General features: G+C 47.8%; 4 protein-coding genes across 4 annotated transcripts in view; 1 reads left to right on the top strand and 3 right to left on the bottom strand.

The window, feature by feature from the left end:
• LOC120476379 (apolipoprotein B-100-like) overlaps positions 1 to 23709 on the top strand; it is a 126294-nt gene that overhangs the window by 20512 nt on the left and 82073 nt on the right. The gene's annotated exons all lie outside the window — the stretch shown is intronic.
• Positions 13386 to 15183, bottom strand: LOC120476383 (zona pellucida sperm-binding protein 4-like). Its single transcript, XM_089125341.1, has 5 exons — positions 14337 to 15183; positions 14069 to 14256; positions 13889 to 13995; positions 13669 to 13826; positions 13386 to 13582 (listed from the first exon to the last, which is right to left on the bottom strand). Exons 1-5 carry the CDS (start codon positions 15157 to 15159, stop codon positions 13386 to 13388), a joined length of 1473 nt encoding a protein of 490 aa, XP_088981467.1. The 5' UTR covers positions 15160 to 15183.
• On the bottom strand, positions 17027 to 19114 carry LOC120476387 (zona pellucida sperm-binding protein 4-like). The gene is made up of 6 exons (XM_089125340.1): positions 18298 to 19114; positions 18030 to 18217; positions 17859 to 17956; positions 17625 to 17782; positions 17346 to 17538; positions 17027 to 17276 (listed from the first exon to the last, which is right to left on the bottom strand). The coding sequence occupies exons 1-6, from the start codon at positions 19079 to 19081 to the stop codon at positions 17027 to 17029; spliced, it is 1671 nt and encodes a 556-aa protein (XP_088981466.1). The 5' UTR covers positions 19082 to 19114.
• Positions 20674 to 23040, bottom strand: LOC148970098 (zona pellucida sperm-binding protein 4-like). The gene is made up of 8 exons (XM_089124876.1): positions 22194 to 23040; positions 21925 to 22112; positions 21754 to 21851; positions 21525 to 21682; positions 21246 to 21438; positions 21029 to 21176; positions 20871 to 20943; positions 20674 to 20786 (listed from the first exon to the last, which is right to left on the bottom strand). The coding sequence occupies exons 1-8, from the start codon at positions 23023 to 23025 to the stop codon at positions 20704 to 20706; spliced, it is 1773 nt and encodes a 590-aa protein (XP_088981002.1). The 5' UTR covers positions 23026 to 23040; the 3' UTR covers positions 20674 to 20703.

The raw sequence follows: 23709 nt of genomic DNA, 5'->3' as shown, positions 1-23709 counted from the left end.
CAGCTCTCCAGAGACTGAATGCTCTTCACCGCTGGTTCCGTCCAGCTCGCCAGAGTCTGAATGCACTTCACCGCTGGTTCCGTCCAGCTCTCCAGAGACTGTATGCTCTTCACTGCTGGTTCCGTCCAGCCCTCCAGAGACTGTATGCTCTTCGCTGCTGGTTCCGTCCAGCTCTCCAGAGTCTGAATGCTCTTCGCCACTGGTCCCGTCCAGCTCTCGAGAGATTGAATGCTCTTCACCGCTGGTTCCGTCCAGCTCTCCAGAGATTGAATGCTCTTCACCGCTGGTTCCGTCCAGCTCTCCAGAGACTGAATGCTCTTCACCGCTGGTTCCGTCCAGCTCTCCAGAGACTGAATGCTCTTCACCGCTGGTTCCGTCCAGCTCTCCAGAGATTGAATGCTCTTCACCGCTGGTTCCGTCCAGCTCTCCAGAGACTGAATGCTCTTCACCGCTGGTTCCGTCCAGCTCGCCAGAGTCTGAATGCACTTCACCGCTGGTTCCGTCCAGCTCTCCAGAGACTGTATGCTCTTCACTGGTGGTTCCGTCCAGCCCTCCAGAGACTGTATGCTCTTCGCTGCTGGTTCCGTCCAGCTCGCCAGAGTCTGAATGCACTTCACCGCTGGTTCCGTCCAGCTCTCCAGAGACTGTATGCTCTTCACTGCTGGTTCCGTCCAGCCCTCCAGAGACTGTATGCTCTTCACTGCTGGTTCCGTCCAGCTCGCCAGAGACTGTAGGCTCTTCACTGCTGGTTCCGTCCAGCCCTCCAGAGACTGTATGCTCTTCATTGCTGGTTCCGTCCAGCTCTCCAGAGACTGTATGCTCTTCGCTGCTGGTTCCGTCCAGCCCTCCAGAGACTGTATGCTCTTCACTGCTGGTTCCGTCCAGCTCTCCAGAGACTGTAGGCTCTTCACTTCTGGTTCCGTCCAGCCCTCCAGAGACAGTAGGCTCTTCACTGCTGGCTCCGTTCAGCTCTCCAGAGACTGGATGCTCTTTACTGCTGGTTCCGTCCAGCCCTCCAGAGACCGTCCAGCCCGTCCAGCCAGAGACCGTCCAGCCCGTCCAGCCAGAGACCGTCCAGCCCGTCCAGCCAGAGACCGTCCAGCCCGTCCAGCCAGAGACCGTCCAGCCCGTCCGGCCAGAGACCGTCCAGACCGTCCGGCCAGAGACCATCCACTCCCCATCTGCCCTTCACCCGGGGACTCAACCCAAATATTTTTTGGGGGGGGGCCCAGTGTCCCAGCCACGGCCGCCTGAAGGGCTCTCACCGCCGTGGCCGCCCGAAGGGCTCTCACCGCCGTGGCCGCCCGAGGGGACTTCACCGCCGTGGCCGCCCGAGGGGACTTCACCGCCGTGGCCGCCCGAGGGGTCTTCACCGCCGTGGCCGCCCGAGGGGTCTTCACCGCCGTGGCCGCCCGAGGGGTCTTCACCGCCGTGGCCGCCCGAGGGGTCTTCACCGCCGTGGCCTTCGCCTGGTCCTGCTCCGCCCTGGCCTTCGCCTGGTCCTGCTCCGCCCTGGCCTTCGTCTGGTCCTGCTCCGCCCTGGCCGTCGCCTGATCCTGCTCTGCCCTGGCCTTCGCCTGGTCCTGCTCCGCCCTGGCCTTCGCCTGGTCCTGCTCCGCCCTGGCCTTCGCCTGGTCCTGCTCCGCCCTGGCCTTCGCCTGGTCGTCTGCTCCAAGTCTGGTCCTGTTCCCCTGCACAGACTTGGCCCTCCTTACCTCCCCCAGGACCACCTCCGCGTCACCACCCTCCTGAACTTGTGTTTTGGGTTTTGTTTTGGGTGTTACACTAGGGGCGTCGGGAGCCGCCCATAGGGGGGAGGCTATGTCACGTTGTGGGTTTTGTTTTGCTTTGTGTATCACGTGTTTCCTTGTTTGTCATGTGATCCTACCATGTGTCTTGTCTTTTGTTATGATGTTGCTCAGTGTCCACAGGTGTTTCTTATTTACCACACCCCCTTGTTAGCTTGATTAGCTTGTTTGTCTGTGTATTTATACCCCTGTGTTTCAGTTGTTGGTTGTCGGTTGTTGTCTAAATGTCACTCGGTTCCTGCCGGTTTCTCTGCCCTGTTCTGAGGTCCCTGGATTATCTGTTAGTGGGATTAATAAATGCTTGCGATTGGATTTGCATATTTGCTTTCTGTCTCGTTCCTGACGCGTTGTGACAATATGAGACACAGACATCTTTTGACCGTATAAATACTATATTTTCTGAAGGGGAAGCACTGCTACTTGGGCAGAGTGATAACCATCACCTGAGACGCACCGTGACGAGGAGCAGAGAGTTCGCTTCGCTCAGCGTTGGAATAAAGAGTCAGCAATTACTAACATTAGATAGAAAAGCAAAGTTTATCATGGGTGTTTGCTTTATTGTATGAGCTGTGACAATAAACAGGGGAGACCAGGTAATACAGTACCATGTTTCATTGATTTCCAACCAAAAACGCACCCAGATTTATAAATATCACATGAATAAATAATTATTATTACAGGAATCAATATATTTTAAATGCAATTTATTAGCTGAACCAAATGTATTCAACAGTAAATACATTTGCCTATATAATATACAGTATTGCATTACTATAGGATAGAATAAGGGGAAAGTAATAGCACAAATTGTTTTTGCACAATGAACTCACAGCCTATCGCACCCTTTTGCACGCTCAAGTTCGTTATTTCCATGGTTATTTCAAATTTAGGCTACTAGGCGCGCCGCGCGCAGGGTGCAAGTTCAACGCGGTAAACGCGCTCGTTTTTTTTCCCAAGCGCGTCCGCACCGCATCAAGATAAAAACATATTCATACCCTAATCATATAGTGTCACTAACGTTACATTAGATCTGGCTAAAGGCACTGTTACAGTAGGTCATCTAAAAACATAACGGAACACTTACCTCAGCCGCAGGTGATCCACTTGTCCTGTCTGTGCTATCGATGGGATGGCCGTATCCTTCAGCACATTATGGTCCGTGTGGCAAATTCCATTTTTTCAAAATAGTCGTCCTCATTGAAATGTACCGAGCAAACATAATGTCCCTTGATAATCTTAGGTGTGTTTGGATAAATATCCAGAGTAAGTTATCCATTTCTTCATCCAGTCAGCGTTTTTAGTTGGAATTCTGTGAAACATGGTATTGCCTCCCCTGTTTGTCGCAGCTATTTACAATAGAGCGAAAACCCATGACTCTAAACTACGCTTTTACTATTTATAAATTGCTGACTCTATTACCCAAACACCGAGCGAACTCTCCGCTCCTCACCACGGCGTGTCTCCGGTGATGCGGTTATTACGCCGTCAAAGTAGCAGTGCTTCGCCTTCAGAGAATAGTTCCCAGGTTTTATACGGTTAAAAGATGTCTGTGTCTCATTTGACTTTGTTATTTGCAGGGTTCTCAAGTTTGAGCAAAAGCTTGGAGTGAGATCACACGCGGTTAGGGCAGGAGCCATAATGAAGCCCCGCCCCACCCATCCCCGCCCCCAATTTTACCCATTGTTCATAATTAACCAGAACAAATTAAAATTATAACAATTAGTAAATCTGATAAATGACAGAGCAATTCATCACATCAAATACTCTTTAATGCAGTATTACAAATATAGCTAACCAAAAATATAACAAATTGCTCCAATTTGAAACAAATCTTTAAAAATTGCATTTTGATTTTTGAATGCGTCTTCTATCTAGACGAATGATTTATTGTGTGGTGGGACATTGAGAACAAATGGACAGATTAGAGTGCACCACCTCTTCCACTGTCTCCTCCTCTAATCTGGCAACCTTTTTAGGGGGCTTACCCTTTGGTGCCCAAAATGACAAAATATCTTTCTGCTTTTTTCCTGACATCTTTGAAAAATACAATTGCAACATTATGACAATGATTAAATATTACCCAGAGCAATCTGCTGTAATACATCCTTAATGTAACTAGAAAGACTATTAATATTACAGTATAATATAATTTAAAATAAAATCAGTAAATCTTCATTCCTTTCCATACCCACTAACATTTCTCTTAGTTTCAGATAACGTAAGAAAGCCAAACTGACCCTGGTTGCAAAGTAGTTGTAGAGTTTTTGACTGCATCAATAATAATGTATGATGGGCTACATATTAAATGTTCTAGCCCAAAAATGTTAGACGAGCTTCTTCCAACTTATCTTCTTCTCCATCACGACACATGTGTTCGCGCGATGTTGTTGGTTACCTAGGATACCGAGGATGTTCCGTCCATTTCCGTGTGTTCGCGCTACTGAATGACATGTCATGTATAGATCAGTGGTGCACGCAGCACGCATATATGTTGCCTAGTAACGAACGCAATCTGGCGGAGATTTGCGCTGGCGTCAGGAAACTTCACTTTGTTTGCCTGCGCCTCGTATGTACGTTAGAAAGCTTTCAGCCAGGACAACTTGGTTGGCATTGCCTTTTCAGCGTGAGAAATACACAGTGTGGCGTGTGAGCGTGTGAACCGGTCGAAATGAGTGTGTCTCACGGCCAATGCGTGAGACTTGAGAACCCTGTATTTGTACATTATGTGACTATACAAATCACAACATGTAAATAGGAAAACGTTTGCGTTATTTTGCCACTCATTTGGATCAGTATGAAAGCTGCAACCAGTCACATCGAGTCTTTGTGCTAAGCTAGGCTAGCGGTGGGTGCGTCAAACAGACTTATAGCACGCACGGAGATGAAAAAGGTATGTATGGATTTATCTAACTCTGGGGGGTAAGGTGAATAGGCTAAAGTCCCAAAAAGTCGGAGTGTTCCTTTAAAATATGTTGCTCATTTGGTGTGAATCAGTTTTAATTCTTTCAAATAAATACTATAAAATTGCATGAATTATCCTTAAACAGACCAAGGTGGAGAAGGTTACATTATAAAAGCATAATTTTTAGCATCAGACAATCCACTTTGATGTTAAACCCACTATTGTTTTATGTCTGATCTCATGACATTTCACACTTTTTTCATAAATATTTTACAATAATTCATACGAATTTGTACGAGTGCGGTCTTAGACACCTCATAAAATGCATACGAATCACTGTGAGATCGGATTGATCTATAAACAGTATTTACCTCAATTACATCAGAAGTAACTGTAATTAAATTACAGATAGATGAAGAGTAATCCCTTACTTTACATTTTCAAGGGAAAAGTAATTAAATTATAGTAACAAATTACTCAGTAATTAGTTACACCCAACACTGGAAGTATGGCGCAGGCAACTTATCCATTGTAGCATCAATGAATTTGTGATGGACTGTGTAGTCTCTTGAAGAAAGCTGTTGACACCCACTTATCTGAATTAATTACACCTGGCTTGACATAGCCGCTCCTCCTGGGGCCCGTTGCTTAAAACATCCGAGATCAAATGAGACATCCAAGATAATATCATCATGCTCATCATGATCCAACTAATTTGGTTCTTTGAACTTTACTGCCGGTTATGATTAGTATAGCTGGATTGAGTTATGTGAGATCATTGCGCGTTCATGCGCTGTGTTAAAAGGGGATATGTATCGATAGTAGAAACATTGATCAGCAACGCTGCTATTGGCTGTTTGCCGTGGCCAAAGAGCGCGCTCTGCTTTTTTCTCCACAGAAGAGCAAGAGTTATTGCTTGAAGGATAAGCTGAATTTGAAAACTTAATTAAAACACAAGAAACACCTTAAAGTGTGCAAAAGCCAGGAGAGAGAGCCGGCTAAAAGAAGCAGACAAATTAAGTTTGTAGTTAGATGTTTTTAGCACTTATTACAGTATATATTTTTATATTTTATTTATATTTTAATAATTTCTAAATAATTTATAACTTTTTTCATTGTAATGTCAGAGTCACACCCACTGCTAGAACATAGGAACAAGTAAAAGTGAAGTACTAGAATATTCTACATAATAGTAATTTGTACTAACTAATCCATTTTAAAAAGGCACTGTAAATAAACGTTTGCCTGTTTATAAAAGCAAGAAAAAGGCTGAGAAAAAAAGAAAGAAAAGAAAAACAAACAGGTGGTGGTCCTGCAACCCCACATTACCCAGGCAGAAGAGCAGGCCCTTGGGTTAAATGTGAACCTTGTGGAGGGCATCCTTGTGTTCAGCTCTTCCTCAGTCCCACAGTCAGGAGCAGCAACACCTTCACTGCTGGTAAATGAACTTTAAATGATCCTAGTACACAATAAAATAAATTGTTGCTGCATTAAATTAAGTAGGTCTATAATCCAAATGGCTGTCCAGTCATATCAGCTGTTAAACCTTGAGTAGTAATGAATTGCTTTGACTTGTGAAAGTCTACATATGTGAATGTGAAACGTCTCGGTTACGGATGTAACCCTCGTTTCCTGAGTAGGGAACGGAGACGTTACGTCAGAAGTGACAGAGATTGGGGGTTTCGCATAGAAAGCCAATCCTCTTCGAGTATTTAAAAACGAGCCAATGGCATGAAAATGCCTTGGGGCAGCGGAATTTGCATAGCGTAACTCCGCCCCACTTTGTGGGTATAAAAGGAGGAAGTGAACGCAACCGCAGTATGTCTTCGCTGAGGAGCCAAGACTGAACTCAGGCGTCTACCCAGCATTACAGCCGAAGTGGCAGGAAGACCTAACGTCTCCGTTCCCTTTCGTAGTCACTTCGAGTTACGTCAGAAGTGACGGAGATTGGGGGTCTGTGCCATCACGCCAACTTCAAGCTGTCTTCCAGTGCCCTGCGAAAGTCTGGGCCCCTGAAAAGCATAACCAGGGAACCTACTTTGACACAGGAATACCAAGGTACACTGGGAAACAAATCCCGGGAGGGACATGCTACCAGATGCCTACCGAAGGAGGACTTACAAATACACATATGGCCGCATAGGGACGCATATGGAGGTCACTGGAGCACCAACCGCAAGTGGCTAATACAATTTTGACTCCAGGGGTGGCAGATGGCTTGCCAAGGGAAGACACATGCTTAGAGAGGCTTACAGTGGATAATACACATGAGACAGTTACCATAGGGAACCGTGCACATGGAGGCACCTAGCCGGCATCCAGAGCAACAGCAGTGGTGCCCGCATCGTCGGTGCTGGAGGACTCAAGGCTTCAACGGAAGACACTGAGGAATATCGCACTTATCCAGTCCGAGGAGTGGAATGCAAGCGAAGACACCTTAGCGGGTCCAGTACTGGCGGAAGCGAGTAAGTGAGAGGACACCAGCTCAATTCGCAGATTATAGAATCTCGCGAAGGTGTTTGGTGTCGCCCAGCCTGCAGCTCTGCAAATGTCTGTTAGCGAGGCGCCATGCGCTAGAGCCCAAGAGGAGGCCACACTCCGAGTGGAATGGGCCGTCACACCAAGGGGGCACGGACGGCCTTGCTGCTGGTAAGACAAAGCAATGGCGTCCACTATCCAGTGAGACAGCCGTTGCTTTGAGAGAGCTCTTCCCTTCTGGCTCCCCCCATGACAGACAAAGAGCTGGTCTGAGGTCCTGAAACACCGCGTTCTGTCGACGTAGGTGCGGAGTGCACGTACCGGACAGAGCAGTGCCAAGGCTGGGTCTGCCTCCTCCAGGGGCAGCGCTTGCAGGTTTACCACCTGGTCCCAGAAGGGAGTGGTGGGAACCTTGGGCACGTATCCAGGCCGGGGTCTCAAGATCACGTGAGAGTAAGCCGGCCCAAACTCCAGGCACGCTTCGTCAACGGAGAATGCGTGCAGGTCCCCTACCCTTTTGATGGAGGCCAGTGCAACCAGGAGTGCTGTCTTCATGGACAGAAACTTTAACTCTACCGATTGCAAAGGCTCAAAGGGATGCCTCTGCAGAGCACTTAGAACTACTGAGAGGTCCCAAGAGGGCACGAGGGGAGGACGAGGCGGATGTAGCCTCCTCGCTCCCCTCAGGAACCTGATGACCAGGTCGTGCTTACCGATGGACTTACCTTCTACTGCGTCATGAGACGCGGCAATGGCCGCGACGTAAACCTTAAGGGTGGAGGGCGACAGCCTACGCTCCAACCCTTCTTGCAGGAAGGAAAGCACGACACCGATCGAACATCTCCGGGGGTCTTCTCCGCGAGAAGAGCACCAGCTGACGAAGAGGTTCCACTTCAACGCGTAAAGGTGTCTCGTGGACGACGCTCTAGCGGAAGTGATGGTTGCCGCCACCACAGGTGGCAGCGAACTCAAACCTGCCTCGTCCCGTCCAGGAGCCACACGTGTAGTCTCCAGAGATCGGGACGAGGGTGCCACAGAGTGCCCCGTCTCTGAGTGAGTAGATCTTGTCTCAGAGAGAGGAATAGGCCAAGGAGGTGCTGTCGCGAGGAGCATGAGTTCGAAGAACCACGTCTTGGTGGGCCAATAAGGGGCTACCAGCAAGACCTGCTCCTCGTCCTCCTTGATCTTGCACAACACCCGTGCAAAAAGGCTCACTGGGGGAAACGCATACTTGCGTGGGCCCCGCGGCCAGCTGTGCGCCAGTGCGTCTGTGCCGAGCGTGCCCTCGGACAGGGAATAAAACTGGGCGCAGTGGGATGAGTCCCGGGAGGCGAACAGGTCTATCTGTGCCTCCCCGAACTGGTCCCAAATCAGCTGGACCGTCTGGGGATGGAGTCGCCATTCGCCGGAGATAGGGCGGACCCGTGACAGCTCGTCGGCTGCCAGGTTCCGGTCTCCTGGAATGTACACTGCACGAAGGGACCTCAGGTACTTCTGACTCCATAACAAGAGGTGGCGGGCGAGCTGCGACAACCGGCGTGAGTGAAGACCACCCTGGTGGTTGATGTACGCTACTGCAGCGGTATTGTCTGAATGGACAAGTACGTGTTGACCCCTGAGCAGTGCTCGAAAGCGGTGCAGGGCCAGGCGTACTGCCAGCAGCTCGAGGCAATTTATGTGCATGAGGCGCTGGGGTCCTGTCCAGGACCCCGCGGCTGCATGCCCATTGCACATGGCACCCCAACCCGTGGTAGATGCATCCGTGGAGACAACGAGATGCCTGGAAACCCGTAAAAAGCTGAGGTTCGACCACGGGAAGAAGGTTCGGTGGCACGCTGTAGTCACTGGAACTCGGAGCAAGCCGCGATGCCATGCCCACCTCGGGACTCGATCGCGAAGCCACAGCTGAAGCGGTCTCATATGAAGCAATCCGAGCGGCATTGCCGCGGCTGCGGATGCCATATGCCCTAGGAGCCTCTGAAAAAGTTTCAGTGGAACCGCACTCTTGCCCTCAAACTGTCGAAGACAAGTCAGCAGTGAGTGCGTGCGCTCGTTCGTGAGCTGCGCGGACATGGCGACCGAGTCTATCTCCATACCAAGAAAAGAGATCCTCTGCACGGGGCAAAGTTTGCTCTTCTCCCGGTTGACCCGAAGGCCCAGACGGGCTAGGTGCTGGAGCACCAGGTCTCTGTGTTCGCAAACCTGCTCTCGAGAGTGTGCCAGTATCAGCCAGTCGTCGAGATAGTTCAGTATGCGAACCCCGTGTTTGCGAAGGGGAACAAGGGCTGCCTCGGCGATCTTCGTAAAGATGCGAGGTGACAGAGCTAACCCGAATGGGAGAACCGCGTACTGATATGCCTGGCCCTCGAAAGCAAACCGAAGAAACGGTCTGTGTCGAGGTAAAATGGAGACATGAAAAAGTACGCGTCCTTCAGGTCGATCGCTGCAAACCAATCCTGAGGCCGAACGCATTCGAAAATGCGTTTGGCTGTGAGCATTTTGAACGGTAGTCGATGAAGAGCACGGTTTAAAATGCGCAGATCCAGGATCGGTCGTAACCCACCGGTTTTCTTGGGGACAATGAAGTAGGGGCTGTAAAACCCGGACCTCATCTCGGCTGGAGGGACCGTCTCGATTGCACCCTTCGCCAGCAGGGTCGCAATCTCGGCTCTCATGACCGGGGCATTGCCACCGACCATCGTGGAGCGAACTCCCCTGAAACGGGGAGGAGACCGTGCGAACTGTATCGCGTAGCCAAATCTGATCGTTCTGATGATCCAGCGGGACAGGCCGGGGAGCTCTAGCCAAGCTCCCAGGAACTGTACCAGCGGGGTCATACGAACCACAGACATCCCCCCGGAGGGGCAGCGAGGCGGGGAGACCGGCATGCGTCCAGGAGTTACCCCGTCCGGATGCCCAGTCGAGCCCCGCTCCCGAGAGAAGAGACCAGGGAAGGACGCACGTTCCACTGGGGCCTGTTCTGCCGGGGGTCTGGCGATAGAGGGGGAGGGGAGTGGCATAGTCGAGGGACAACGCACGCTCCCTTCCGCACCCTCAGAGACAAAGAGGAATGAGTGGGTCGACGCGCTGGGACGTCGAGCGCACCCATTCCTGTCTGTGTGCTCAGTGATGATGTCAAGTCTTTCTTTAACCAACTCAGGGTGCTGCCCACCTGTGGGTGAGCAGCGGGGAGCTGAGAACAAAAGATTCTCCCCCGGCCCTCCACCGGGGGAAGGAGGGGGCCTGCTACCACCTCCTGGGAAACACTCGACTTCATCACTGAGCAGCCCCTCTCAGGAACGTTGCTTCGCCTGGCGTTTAGCGGGGCCTGAGGGGGCTGTGACGCCTGCCTGCGGCCTCCTCCGCGACCCGGATGAAGGCTGCTGCTGGGGCCGCGTGGGAGGGAGGGGAGCCGCAGGGGGGCGTCCTCGGCGGCGAGCAGGAGGAGGCGTCTGCACCGACGGCTGGGTGCAGGCAGCAGCTGGCCGTCGGGGCAGAACATGTTTGATCGCCTCCGTCTGCTTCTGGGCAGTCGAGAACTGCTGGGCAAAGTCCTCGACTGCACCGCCGAAAAGGCCAACCTGGGAGAGCGGGGCGTCGAGCAGACGAGTCCGCTCGGCTTCCCGTGTGTCTGCCAGGTTAAGCCAGAGATGGCGCTCCTGGACCACGCTAGTGGCCATCACCTGACCAACGGAGCAAGCGGCCACCTTCGTTGCCCGGAGAGCAAGGTCGGTGGCGGCTCGCAGCTCATCAAAGGCCGTTTGGTCAGTCCCCCCCTCGTGCATATCTCTGAGCAGTTTGGCTTGGAAAACCTGCAAAGTGCTCATCGCATGCAGGGCGGAGGCCGCCTGTCCCGCCGCTCTATAGGAACGCGCCGCCATGGCAGACGAGAACCTACAGGCTTTGGATGGGTGCTAAGGAGGACCGCAGGAGGAGGCGCTCCACCGGAGGCATCCCAGTGTACCCACGGGTGGCCGCACCGTCGAGGGGAGGAAAGGCGGGGGAGGCTGGAGCGCGCTCTCGGGAGGACAAAGGAGCCTTCCAAGTGCGCGTCAGCTCCACATGCAGCTCGGGAAAGAAGGGAATTGGGGTCGGCTGTGGCCTTGCGGCGGCAGCCTTACCCAAAAACCAACTATCCATCCGTGAGAGATCGGGGCAGGGCGGAGGGTTCCACTCTAGCCCGATACTCACAGCGGCCCGAGATAGCATGGCCGTCATCTCGGGATCAGACATGGGCAACGCTGGCGCTTCCGAGGGAGGTAACGCAGCCGCATCCTCACTTCCCGAGGACTCAAGCCCGCCTTGTGATGCCGCGATCGACATCGCATCATCATCTGGAGCGCCGAACGAAACAGACGGTACCTGCGAAGAGGCAGATGGCTGAATCGAACCGGCGCTCGCTGGCTCTGCCACTGGGGCGGGAGGTGTGACCCGAGGAACTGACGTCGGGGCTTTGTTCCACACCGTCACCGTCAGATCACCCTGTCCTCGAGTCGAAGAGCTTCTCGTGGAAGAAGCAGATCGAGTAGCGGAGACGGGGACTCTCACTTTTGTCAGATCATTGAGTCTAGACCTCAGTGTAGAGATGGTCATGTTCCCACAGAAGGAACATGAGTCATCCACGAACGCTGCTGCTGCATGTTGAATGCCCAGACACACAGCGCAGCGATCGTGACCATCAGAAAATGACATGAATCGACCGCACCCAGAAGAACACGGGCGAACCATCTTTAAAAAGACGTGCCGTGCAGCTCTTTCAATGAGAGGAGGAAATTCACTCTTTCAGCGCTGAGGCGACCAGGGAGAAGCGCAAAGTCTGGCAGACCACTGCTCAGATCGCAGGCGATGCAGAATCTCGCTGGGTACCGCCGTCACACCAACACTGAAGAGGACGCTCGTCTCAAAGAGTCTTGAATCAGTGCGAATGGCTTTAGGAGTGAAGAAGTCTCTTGGCTCCGAAGCGAAAACATACTGCGGTTGCGTTCACTTCCTCCTTTTATACCCACAAGGTGGGGCGGAGTTACGCTATGCAAATTCCGCAGCCCCATTCTGAGCCATTGGCTCGTTTTTAAATACTCGAAGAGGATTGACTTTCTATGCAAAACCCCCAATCTCCATCACTTCTGACATAACTTGAAGTGACTACGAAAGGGAACTACATAATTTAATTAATTAACTACATAAGTTAATGTAACATTTTTTTTTTTTAAATATATGTTGCCATGAGTTATTGATCACATTTCCCCCAGTGTACTTCATTGTATCACTTCAATACACTAACACTTTTATGTGTTCCCAAGCAAGTGGCTGAAGCATGTGCAGTAAGTGGACTTTTTCTAATGTTGCATCAAAAGGGAAGAAAGTACAACACTTTGCAATGCCCATTTTTCCCCAATGCACAGGGCAGTGAAGAAACCCTCTCAGGTATCTTTAAGTGCATAAATAGCTTTACTTAATTTGCACTTGAATTATTTCTGAATGCAATATGAGTTGCAGGAGTCCACATTTACAGAAGAGTCTAGCAGTGATGCAGAGGTGGGCAGTGTTGTACTTTTCCTATTATCTTTGATGCATAAGCCATGTGTTGACAGCTTCACCCTACCCCTACTATTTTGAAAATACTTGACAACTTAAAGAAAAAAAAAACTGGCACTAGAGATAGAGTTGCTTCATAGGAACTTAAGTGCTAATATATTTTCACACAGAGCAATATTATTTGCAATATTATTGGCCCTGCCAGGTGCAACCCTCAGACTTTTCAGACACTTTAGTTGGCTAAAATTCACTTCATTGTGTGCCCTTGTCCTGGCTAGAGCGGCATTGTAACTGGTCAGGAAATGGGGTCATAAAACACCTGTTTCCAGGCAGGATCCTGCTGTAATCACCTGTATAATGGAAAAATTCAGTTCTGTTAGGATAAGCATGTGTAAGTGTATGTAATACAGTGAGCTTGATATATTTTTCCTTACTACATTCAAATAATGTGAATAAATCTCTGTAAATTCTTGAATCATGCACATGCACTTGAACATCTTCACAATAAAGCGCTTGTAGTGGGTTGGGAACTGAAGACCAGACGATCCAGTACCTGGAACCAATGTGGTCAGGTAACGATCATCCTGGTAAGGGCATCTGAAAGGAAAAGAGGGAATCAGAAACGCCTTACAGCACACTAGATGGACAAAGACTGGCCTTACTCATCCATCAACCAGAAGGTCCCATTGGGGTAGACTGAGTGGACTGGGGGTTGACGTCGCCCAGCAATGTCCCAGCATCAGGACAATGTTGGGGTCGGTCCTCTCCATAACGTGCACCTCAACATACACAGGCTCCCGCAGGACTTTTGTAACAGGATAATCAGCATCACTGTAGTAGGAAGTGTACGCCTCGTCCCCTGAGGAAGAACAGCGTTTAACCAGAAACCACTGCAACCTGGAGCTTTGGAAAAGCTTTAGGCACACACTTGGGTCAAATACTTACCTTCTGCACAGCCTTTGGTGACACACTGACTATTTGCTAGCCTAAGCTCCACCCTGAGGGGTCCAGGAGCAGCTACTGGTGGAGGTGGAGGAACAGTGTTGACCTCCACAACCAGAGCGTCGACAGAAGTACCAGAGTACCTACACTGGAAGAGAAGCCTGGAAAACAAACAGTGAGCTTGTAGCATTTGCCAAGGATTAACAAACCTGCTGAAGCATACATCACCCACTCAAAATGGCTGTCCCTTGTGATGGAACCAAGTGGTCCGATACCCACTTCATACGAGGAGGTCATTCTGTTTTCATACACCACATATCCACTGTCCTCCTGCAAATAGTAACACTGTTGGCATCCAGTCCACTTTAAGCCATGCAGAACAAAACCACAAGCAGCTACTCACCATCATGCTCGTGCCACACGCAGTGACAGGGAACTGGTATATAGCAAAGAAAGGTGTGGATGCCACAGGACTGCAAGCTGGATCATCTCCACCCAGGAGACAGACTGAATCCAGGCTCAAACGAGGCAGCGTGACATCTCTAGCCACCACGACCACAAACTGACCATCTCTTATACACTGGACAGTCACTGGAACAAAGTACAAGAGCTGGTTATTGAGGAGGATCGGTTTAACAAGAAACACCTTTACATTGACTCAACACTCTTACCGGCCTTCCCATAGTAACACTGCTGTCCGTTAAAGCAGCAATTAATAGCTGCACACTCAGTACCACTGATACCAGGTGGTCCACACTGGATCTGCTCATAATCAGCTACAGCACATTTGTCAATGGGCTCTGCCTTTCCCACTGGCTGTTTCGGCTGAAACTGCTGAGGAACCGGTTGACTAGCTTGAATTGACTGAGGAAACTGTTGACTAGCTTGCTGTTGAACAGACTGAGGGAACTGTTGACTAGCTTGCTGTTGAACAGACACCGGGAACTGTTGACTAGTCTGTTGAAAAGATTGAGAAAACTGTTGACTAGCTTGCTGTTGAACAGACTGAGGGAACTGTTGACTAGCTTGCTGTTGAACTGGCTTAGAAAACTGTTGACTAGCTTGCTGTTGAACTGGCTTAGAAAACTGTTGATTAGCTTGCTGTTGAACTGGCTTAGAAAACTGTTGACTAGCTTGCTGTTGAACTGGCTTAGGATACTGTTGATTAGCTTGCCATTGAACTGACTGAGGAAACTGCTGAGGAAACTGTTGACTAGCTTGCTGTTGAACGGACTGAAGAAACCGCTGACTAGTTTGCTGTTGAACCGGCTTAGAAAACTGTTGACTAGCTTGCCGTTGAACTGACAGAGGGAACTGTTGACTAGCTTGAACTGACTGAGGAAACTGCTGACTAGCTTGCTGTTGAAACCTTTGCTGGAACATCAGAGCTTGAGGACTTTGGTGCAGATTACTCCACTTTGGAACAGCATGACAGAACGCACAGAACCAAACACAAAGTGCCAGAGTCTGAGCAACACACCAACTCCCTGCCATTGTCCAACAGCTAGTCACACTGTTAAGATGCTGCCCTTTGGTTTTTTGTACTCTACCGATTTTGGCTAATTAATGATAATCCCTCCCCTTTCATTAACAGTCATGATTCTCCAGACTTGCATGAGTGTGGAGTTTATCAAACTGGGTGTTTCCATTTGTTCCTAAGATTCAATTGTCCTTGTTTTTCCACCCTTTTTGAACATACAAAGAATGCACATATTGAGCTTGATGCGGAAAAGTTTACTAGTACTATTTTTGCCATTCAGAATTCGGCCTTTGTTTTAAATGCTTCATCCTGCGAATATAATGGTGGATGTTTTGGCTATTCTGGCCTGTGTATTCAGATTGACTAAAGAGTTTGACATGCAGGATTATGTTTCAATGATATGGAAGCCTTTATCAGCAAGCAATAGCTGCCGTATTCTTAAAATGATCTTGCATTTCTACTATTATGCCCTTATATTGTGTTCATGTTTTTGAAAGCTGCATTTATTTGATCGAAAATACAGTACAAAACGTGAAATATTATTCCAAATTAGAATAGCTGTTGTTTTCGTAATAATAGTGTAAAGTGTCATTTATTCTTATACTGGCTAACGCCAGACCACGTATCATTTAGAATGAGACGTGGTCTGGAAACCATATGTTCATTTTCTCGTAATTGAGGCGTGGTTCACGAATGCCCAAAGCCGTATTATTGGGTGCTACGAATGTCTATCAAATGCGCCTGTGCTCCCTCCCCATTCTGTGATTGTTTCCCTATTTCAGGAAAAAAATTTGGTTCTTGGTGTCCAGGCTGCCTGGCAGCGTGAATAAAATCGTCCTGCAGCAAGGCAGCATGGGGAAACCCAGGCTAATTTATTCCTGTGATAAAAGCTGAGTTTTCAGCATCATTACTCCAGTCTTCAGTTTCACATGGTCCTTTAGGAATCATTCTAATATACTAATTTGCTGCTCAAGAAACATTGATTACCATCAATGCTTTGCCACAGTCTGCCAGCATTGAGTTTGTGACTGAGATTGCAACTCACTTCCCTGACTATGTTCATTGTGGTCTGTAGATGCACACGAACAAGCGTCACAAGACATCTGGAAATTGATTATTTCAATGCAATGAAGGGATTTAAAAGCCCTTCACACAACAAGTAGGGCAGCACAATGATGGTTAAACTGATAATCATTATTATTTTCATTTGAGACATTTCTTTTATCCACATTATGGGACTTTCATGTGAACACAAAAAAATCAAAAGAACATCTACACATATGCAGGGTCTAGTCGCCAGATATACTGCAAGTCATAAGTCCAAGAAACTCACAATTGTGAAATAAGTCACAATTACCATTATGTTATTCCTTGGCAAAATAATCTGCGAGAAAAAGTCTGCACCCTGCTACTGTATATACAATATTGAGCTTTACAGAAGCATAGGAACCCAGGTTTGCAACTGGAGCTTGCCTAGAAGTTCAGTGAAATGGCTTGGGCAGAAGATTGGCTTGTTTAGTTCAAATCAAGCACCAATCAGAATGAACAACCTTGCTAAAGCACAAATGGAACTTTAGTTGTGTGGCCCAGTAAATAAAACCAAGAACAGTCACGCAAGAGCCAACTCATTGAACATCAACACCAATTTATTAAATCTAAATTGACATGACCAGGTTAACTTCTCCACTAGACACCACAGTTTCCCCACTAGAGATGGTCTTGATGGGAGTGTCCCTTCCTGAAAGAGAAGAAGTGGTAGAAGCATGAGGAGCACTTAAAAACCAAATTCCCACGGTTCCCAAGTCGGTTTACAGCGAGCACTCACTTTTCCTAGTGCAGCTTTGCTCACAGGAGCCAGAAGAGGGATGGCACACTGCTGCACTACAGTGGATGAAGATCTAACAGAGGGAGAAAAGGTTTAGCCATAGAATTCACTATAAAAAGCACTAATATTAAGGGTTGAGGTAAGGCTGCGGAGCATACGGTTTCCTGCAGAGGAGCCAGTGACGATGGATCAACAAATGTGAACATCTTCACAATAAAGCGCTTGTAGTGGGTTGGGAACTGAAGACCAGACGATCCAGTCACTGGAACCAATGAGGTCAGGTAACGATCATCCTGGTAAGGGCATCTGAAAGGAAAAGAGGGAATCAGAAACGCCTTACAGCACACTAGATGGACAAAGACTGGCCTTACTCACCCATCAACCAGAAGGTCCCATTGGGGTAGACTGAGTGGACTGGGGGTTGACGTCGCCCAGCAATGTCCCAGCATCAGGACAATGTTGGGGTCGGTCCTCTCCATAACGTGCACCTCAACATACACAGGCTCCCGCAGGACTTTTGTAACAGGATAATCAGCATCACTGTAGTAGGAAGTGTACGCCTCATCCCCTGAGGAAGAACAGCATTTAACCAGAAACCACTGCAACCTGGAGCTTTGGAAAAGCTTTAGGCACACACTTGGGTCAAATACTTACCTTCTGCACAGCCTTTGGTGACACACTGACCATTTGCTAGCCTAAGCTCCACCCTGAGGGGTCCAGGAGCAGCTACTGGTGGAGGTGGAGGAACAGTGTTGACCTCCACAACCAGAGCTTCCACAGAAGTACCAGAGTACCTACACTGGAAGAGAAGCCTGGAAAACAAACAGTGAGCTTGTAGCATTTGTCAACGATTAACAAACCTGCTGAAGCATACTGTACATCACCCACTCAAAATGGCTGTCCCTTGTGATGGAACCAAGTGGTCCGATACCCACTTCATACAAGGAGGTCATTCTGTTTTCATACACCACATATCCACTGTCCTCCTGCAAATAGCAACACTGTTGGCATCCAGTCCACTTTAAGCCATGCAGAACAAAACCACAAGCAGCTACTCACCATCATGCTCGTGCCGCACGCAGTGACAGGGAACTGGTATATAGCAAAGAAAGGTGTGGATCCCACAGGACTGCAAGCTGGATCATCTTCACCCAGGAGACGGACTGAATCCAGGCTCAAACGAGGCAGCGTGACATCTCTAGTCACCACAACCAAAAACTGACCATCTCTTATACACTGGACAGTCACTGGAACAAGGTACAAGAGCTGGTTATTGATGAGGATCGGTTTAACAAGAAACACCTTTACATTGACTCAACACTCTTACCGGCCTTCCCATAGTAACACTGCTGTCCGTTAAAGCAGCAATTAATAGCTGCACACTCAGCACCACTGATACCAGGTGGTCCACACTGGATCTGCTCATAATCAGCTACAGCACATTTGTCAATGGGCTCTGCCTTTCCAACTGGCTGTTTCGGCTGAAACTGCTGAGGAAACGGTTGACTAGCTTGAATTGACTGAGGAAACTGTTGACTAGCTTGCTGTTGAACAGACTGAGGGAACTGTTGACTAGCTTGCTGTTGAACAGACACCGGGAACTGTTGACTAGTCTGTTGAAAAGATTGAGAAAACTGTTGACTAGCTTGCTGTTGAACTGGCTTAGAAAAATGTTGACTAGCTTGCTGTTGAACTGGCTTAGAAAACTGTTGATTAGCTTGCTGTTGAACTGGCTTAGAAAACTGTTGTCTAGCTTGCTGTTGAACTGGCTTAGGATACTGTTGATTAGCTTGCCATTGAACTGACTGAGGAAACTGTTGACTAGCTTGCTGTTGAACAGACTGAAGAAACCGCTGACTAGTTTGCTGTTGAACCGGCTTAGAAAACTGTTGACTAGCTTGCCGTTGAACTGACAGAGGGAACTGTTGACTAGCTTGAACTGACTGAGGAAACTGCTGACTAGCTTGCTGTTGAATCCTCAGGTCAGTTTGCTGGAACATCAGAGCTTGAGGACTTTGGTGCAGATTACTCCACTTTGGAACAGCATGACAGAACGCACAGAACCAAACACAAAGTGCCAGAGTCTGAGCAACACACCAACTCCCTGCCATTGTCCAACAGCTAGTCACACTGTTGAGATGCTGCCCTTTGTTTTTTTGTACTCTACCGATTTTGGCTAATTAACGATAATCCCTCCCCTTTCATTAACAGTCATGATTCTCCAGACTTGCATGAGTGTGGAGTTTATCCAACTGGGTGTTTCCATTTGTTCCTAAGATTCAATTGTCCTTGTTTTTCCACCCTTTTTGAACATACCAAGAATGCACATATTGAGCTTGATGCGGAAAAGTGTACTATTTTTGCCATTCAGAATTCGGCCTTTGTTTTAAATGCTTCATCCTGTGAATATAATGGTGGATGTTTTGGCTATTCTGGCCTGTGTATTCAGATTGACTAAAGAGTTTGACATGCAGGATTATGTTTCAATGATATGGAAGCCTTTATCAGCAAGCAATAGCTGCTGTATTCTTAAAATGATCTTGCATTTCTACTATTATGCCCTTATTTTGTGTTCATGTTTTTGAAAGCTGCATTCATTTGATCGAAAATACAGTACAAAACGTGAAATGTTATTCCAAATTAGAATAGCTGTTGTTTTCGTAATAATAGTGTAAAGTGTCATTTATTCTTATACTGGCTAACGCCAGACCACGTATCATTTAAAATGAGACGTGGTCTGGAAACCATATGTTCATTTTCTTGTATTTGAGGCGTGGTTCACGAATGCCCAAAGCCGTATTATTGGGTGCTACGAATGTCTATCAAATGCGCCTGTGCTCTCTCCCCATTCTGTGATTGTTTCCCTATTTCAGGGAAAAATTTGGTTCATGGTGTCCAGGCTGCCTAGCAGCGTGAATAAAATCGTCCTGCAGCAAGGGGAAACCCAGGCTAATTTATTCCTGTGATAAAAGCTGAGTTTTCAGCATCATTACTCCAGTCTTCAGTTTCACATGGTCCTTTAGGAATCATTCTAATATGCTAATTTGCTGCTCAAGAAACATTGATTACCATCAAAGCTTTGCCACAGTCTGCCAGCATTGAGTTTGTGACTGATTTTGCAACTCACTTCCCTGACTATGTTCATTGTGGTCTGTAGATGCACAAGAACAAGCGTCACAAGGCATCTGGAAATGGATTATTTCAATGCAATGAAGGGATTTAAAAGCCCTTCACACAACAAGCAGGGCAGCACAATGATGATTAAACTGATAATCATTATTATTCTCATTTGAGACATTTCTTTTATCCAAATTATGGGACTTTCATGTGAACACAAAAATCAAAAGAACATCTACACATATGCAGGGTCTAGTCACCAGAAATACTGCAAGTCATAATTCCAAGAAACTCACAATTGTGAAAAGTCACAACTACCATTATGTTATTCCTCGGCAAAATAATCTGCAAGAAAAAGTCTGCACCCTGCTACTGTACATAAAATATTGAGCTTTACAGAAGCATAGGAACCCAGGTTTGCAACTGGAGCCTTCCTAGAATTTCAGTGAAATGGCTTGGGCAGAAGTTTGGCTTGTTTAGTTCAAATCAAGCACCAATCAGAATGAACAACCTTGCTAAAACACAAATGGAACTTTAGTTGTGTGGCCCAGTAAATAAAACCAAGAACAGTCACGTAAGAGCCGACTCATTGAACATCAACACCAATTTATTAAATCTAAATTGACATGACCAGGTTAACTTCTCCACTAGACACCACAGTTTGCCCACTAGAGATGGTCTTGATGGGAGTGTCCCTTCCTGTAAGAGAAGTGGTAGAAGCATGAGGAGCACTTAAAAACCAAATTCCCACGGTTCCCAAGTCGGTTTACAGAGAGCACTCACTTTTCCTAGTGCAGCTTTGCTCACAGGAGCCAGAAGAGGGATGGCACACTGCTGTACTACAGTGGATGAAGATCTAACGGAGGGAGAAAAGGTTTAGCCATAGAATTCACTATAAAAAGCACTAATATTAAGGGTTGAGGTAAGGCTGCGGAGCATACGGTTTCCTGCAGAGGAGCCAGTGACGATGGATCAACAAATGTGAACATCTTCACAATAAAGCGCTTAAAGTGGGTTGGGAACTGAAGACCAGACGATCCAGTCACTGGAACCAATGTGGTCAGGTAACGATCATCCTGGTAAGGGCATCTGAAAGGAAAAGAGGGAATCAGAAACGCCTTACAGCACACTAGATGGACAAAGACTGGCCTTACTCACCCATCAACCAGAAGGTCCCATTGGGGTAGACTGAGTGGACTGGGGGTTGACGTCGCCCAGCAATGTCCCAGCATTAGGACAATGTTGGGGTCGGTCCTCTCCATAACGTGCACCTCAACATACACAGGCTCCCGCAGGACTTTTGTAACAGGATAATCAGCATCACTGAAGTAGGAAGTGTACGCCTCGTCCCCTGAGGAAAAACAGTGTTTAACCAGAAACCACTGCAACCTGGAGCTTTGGAAAAGCTTTAGGCACACACTTGGGTCAAATACTTACCTTCTGCACAGCCTTTGGTGACACACTGACCATTTGCTAGCCTAAGCTCCACCCTGAGGGGTCCAGGAGCAGCTACTGGTGGAGGTGGAGGAACAGTTTTAACCTCCACAACCAGAGCTTCGACAGAAGTACCAGAGTACCTACACTGGAAGAGAAGCCTGGAAAACAAACAGTGAGCTTGTAGCATTTGCCAAGGATTAACAAACCTGCTGAAGCATACATCACCCACTCAAAATGGCTGTCCCTTGTGATGGAACCAAGTGGTCCGATACCCACTTCATACGAGGAGGTCATTCTGTTTTCATACACCACATATCCACTGTCCTCCTGCAAATAGTAACACTGTTGGCATCCAGTCCACTTTAAGCCATGCAGAACAAAACCACAAGCAGCTACTCACCATCATGCTCGTGCCGCACGCAGTGACAGGGAACTGGTATATAGCAAAGAAAGGTGTGGATGCCACAGGACTGCAAGCTGGATCATCTCCACCCAGGAGACGGACTGAATCCAGGCTCAAACGAGGCAGCGTGACATCTCTAGCCACCACGACCACAAACTGACCATCTCTTATGCACTGGACAGTCACTGGAACAAAGTACAAGAGCTGGTTATTGAGGAGGATCGGTTTAACAAGAAACACCTTTTACATTGACTCAACACTCTTACCGGCCTTCCCATAGTAACACTGCTGTCCGTTAAAGCAGCAATTAATAGCTGCACACTCAGCACCACTGATACCAGGTGGTCCACACTGGATCTGCTCATAATCAGCTACAGCACATTTGTCAATGGGCTCTGCCTTTCCCACTGGCTGTTTCGGCTGAAACTGCTGAGGAAACGGTTGACTAGCTTGAATTGACTGAGGAAACTGTTGACTAGCTTGCTGTTGAACAGACTGAGGGAACTGTTGACTAGCTTGCTGTTGAACAGACACCGGGAACTGTTGACTAGTCTGTTGAAAAGATTGAGAAAACTGTTGACTAGCTTGCTGTTGAACAGACTGAGGGAACTGTTGACTAGCTTGCTGTTGAACTGGCTTAGAAAACTGTTGACTAGCTTGCTGTTGAACTGGCTTAGAAAACTGTTGATTAGCTTGCTGTTGAACTGGCTTAGAAAACTGTTGACTAGCTTGCTGTTGAACTGGCTTAGGATACTGTTGATTAGCTTGCCATTGAACTGACTGAGGAAACTGCTGAGGAAACTGTTGACTAGCTTGCTGTTGAACAGACTGAAGAAACCGCTGACTAGTTTGCTGTTGAACCGGCTTAGAAAACTGTTGACTAGCTTGCCGTTGAACTGACAGAGGGAACTGTTGACTAGCTTGAACTGACTGAGGAAACTGCTGACTAGCTTGCTGTTGAATCCTCGGGTCAGTTTGCTGGAACATCAGAGCTTGAGGACTTTGGTGCAGATTACTCCACTTTGGAACAGCATGACAGAACGCACAGAACCAAACACAAAGTGCCAGAGTCTGAGCAACACACCAACTCCCTGCCATTGTTCAACAGCTAGTCACACTGTTGAGATGCTGCCCTTTGTTTTTTTGTACTCTACCGATTTTGGCTAATTAATGATAATCCCTCCCCTTTCATTAACAGTCATGATTCTCCAGACTTGCATGAGTGTGGAGTTTATCCAACTGGGTGTTTCCATTTGTTCCTAAGATTCAATTGTCCTTGTTTTTCCACCCTTTTTGAACATACAAAGAATGCACATATTGAGCTTGATGCGGAAAAGTGTACTATTTTTGCCATTCAGAATTCGGCCTTTGTTTTAAATGCTTCATCCTGCGAATATAACGGTGGATGTTTTGGCTATTCTGGCCTGTGTATTCAGATTGACTAAAGAGTTTGACATGCAGGATTATGTTTCAATGATATGGAAGCCTTTATCAGCAAGCAATAGCTGCCGTATTCTTAAAATGATCTTGCATTTCTACTATTATGCCCTTGTATTGTGTTCATGTTTTTGAAAGCTGCATTCATTTGATCGAAAATACAGTACAAAACGTGAAATGTTATTCCAAATTAGAATAGCTGTTGTTTTCGTAATAATAGTGTAAAGTGTCATTTATTCTTATACTGGCTAACGCCAGACCACGTATCATTTAGAATGAGACGTGGTCTGGAAACCATATGTTCATTTTCTCGTAATTGAGGCGTGGTTCACGAATGCCCAAAGC

Source organism: Pimephales promelas, chromosome 21, assembly GCF_988280905.1.
Source record: "Pimephales promelas chromosome 21, fPimPro1.hap1.1, whole genome shotgun sequence".
NCBI classification, from domain to species: Eukaryota; Metazoa; Chordata; class Actinopteri; order Cypriniformes; family Leuciscidae; genus Pimephales; species Pimephales promelas.
The sequence above is the reverse complement of the archived record's forward strand: the minus strand, read 5'-3'. Positions and strand labels throughout refer to the sequence as shown.

What these genes read in the sequence shown, in the direction of transcription:
- LOC120476383 (XM_089125341.1), bottom strand. Translation starts at nt 15,159, where the DNA reads ATGGCAGGGAGTTGGTGTGTTGCTCAGACTCTGGCACTTTGTGTTTGG. An exon ending in AGCCATTTTGAGTGGGTGAT is followed by an intron (nt 13,827 to 13,888) that starts GTATGCTTCAGC and finishes TTTGTTTTCCAG; the next exon opens with GCTTCTCTTCCAGTGTAGGT. An exon ending in CACCAAAGGCTGTGCAGAAG is followed by an intron (nt 13,583 to 13,668) that starts GTAAGTATTTGA and finishes GTTCTTCCTCAG; the next exon opens with GGGACGAGGCGTACACTTCC.
- LOC120476387 (XM_089125340.1), bottom strand. Translation starts at nt 19,081, where the DNA reads ATGGCAGGGAGTTGGTGTGTTGCTCAGACTCTGGCACTTTGTGTTTGG. An exon ending in CGTGCGGCACGAGCATGATG is followed by an intron (nt 17,957 to 18,029) that starts GTGAGTAGCTGC and finishes TGCTATTTGCAG; the next exon opens with GAGGACAGTGGATATGTGGT. An exon ending in CACCAAAGGCTGTGCAGAAG is followed by an intron (nt 17,539 to 17,624) that starts GTAAGTATTTGA and finishes GTTCTTCCTCAG; the next exon opens with GGGATGAGGCGTACACTTCC.
- LOC148970098 (XM_089124876.1), bottom strand. Translation starts at nt 23,025, where the DNA reads ATGGCAGGGAGTTGGTGTGTTGCTCAGACTCTGGCACTTTGTGTTTGG. An exon ending in ACAAGGGACAGCCATTTTGA is followed by an intron (nt 21,683 to 21,753) that starts GTGGGTGATGTA and finishes TTTGTTTTCCAG; the next exon opens with GCTTCTCTTCCAGTGTAGGT. An exon ending in CACCAAAGGCTGTGCAGAAG is followed by an intron (nt 21,439 to 21,524) that starts GTAAGTATTTGA and finishes GTTTTTCCTCAG; the next exon opens with GGGACGAGGCGTACACTTCC.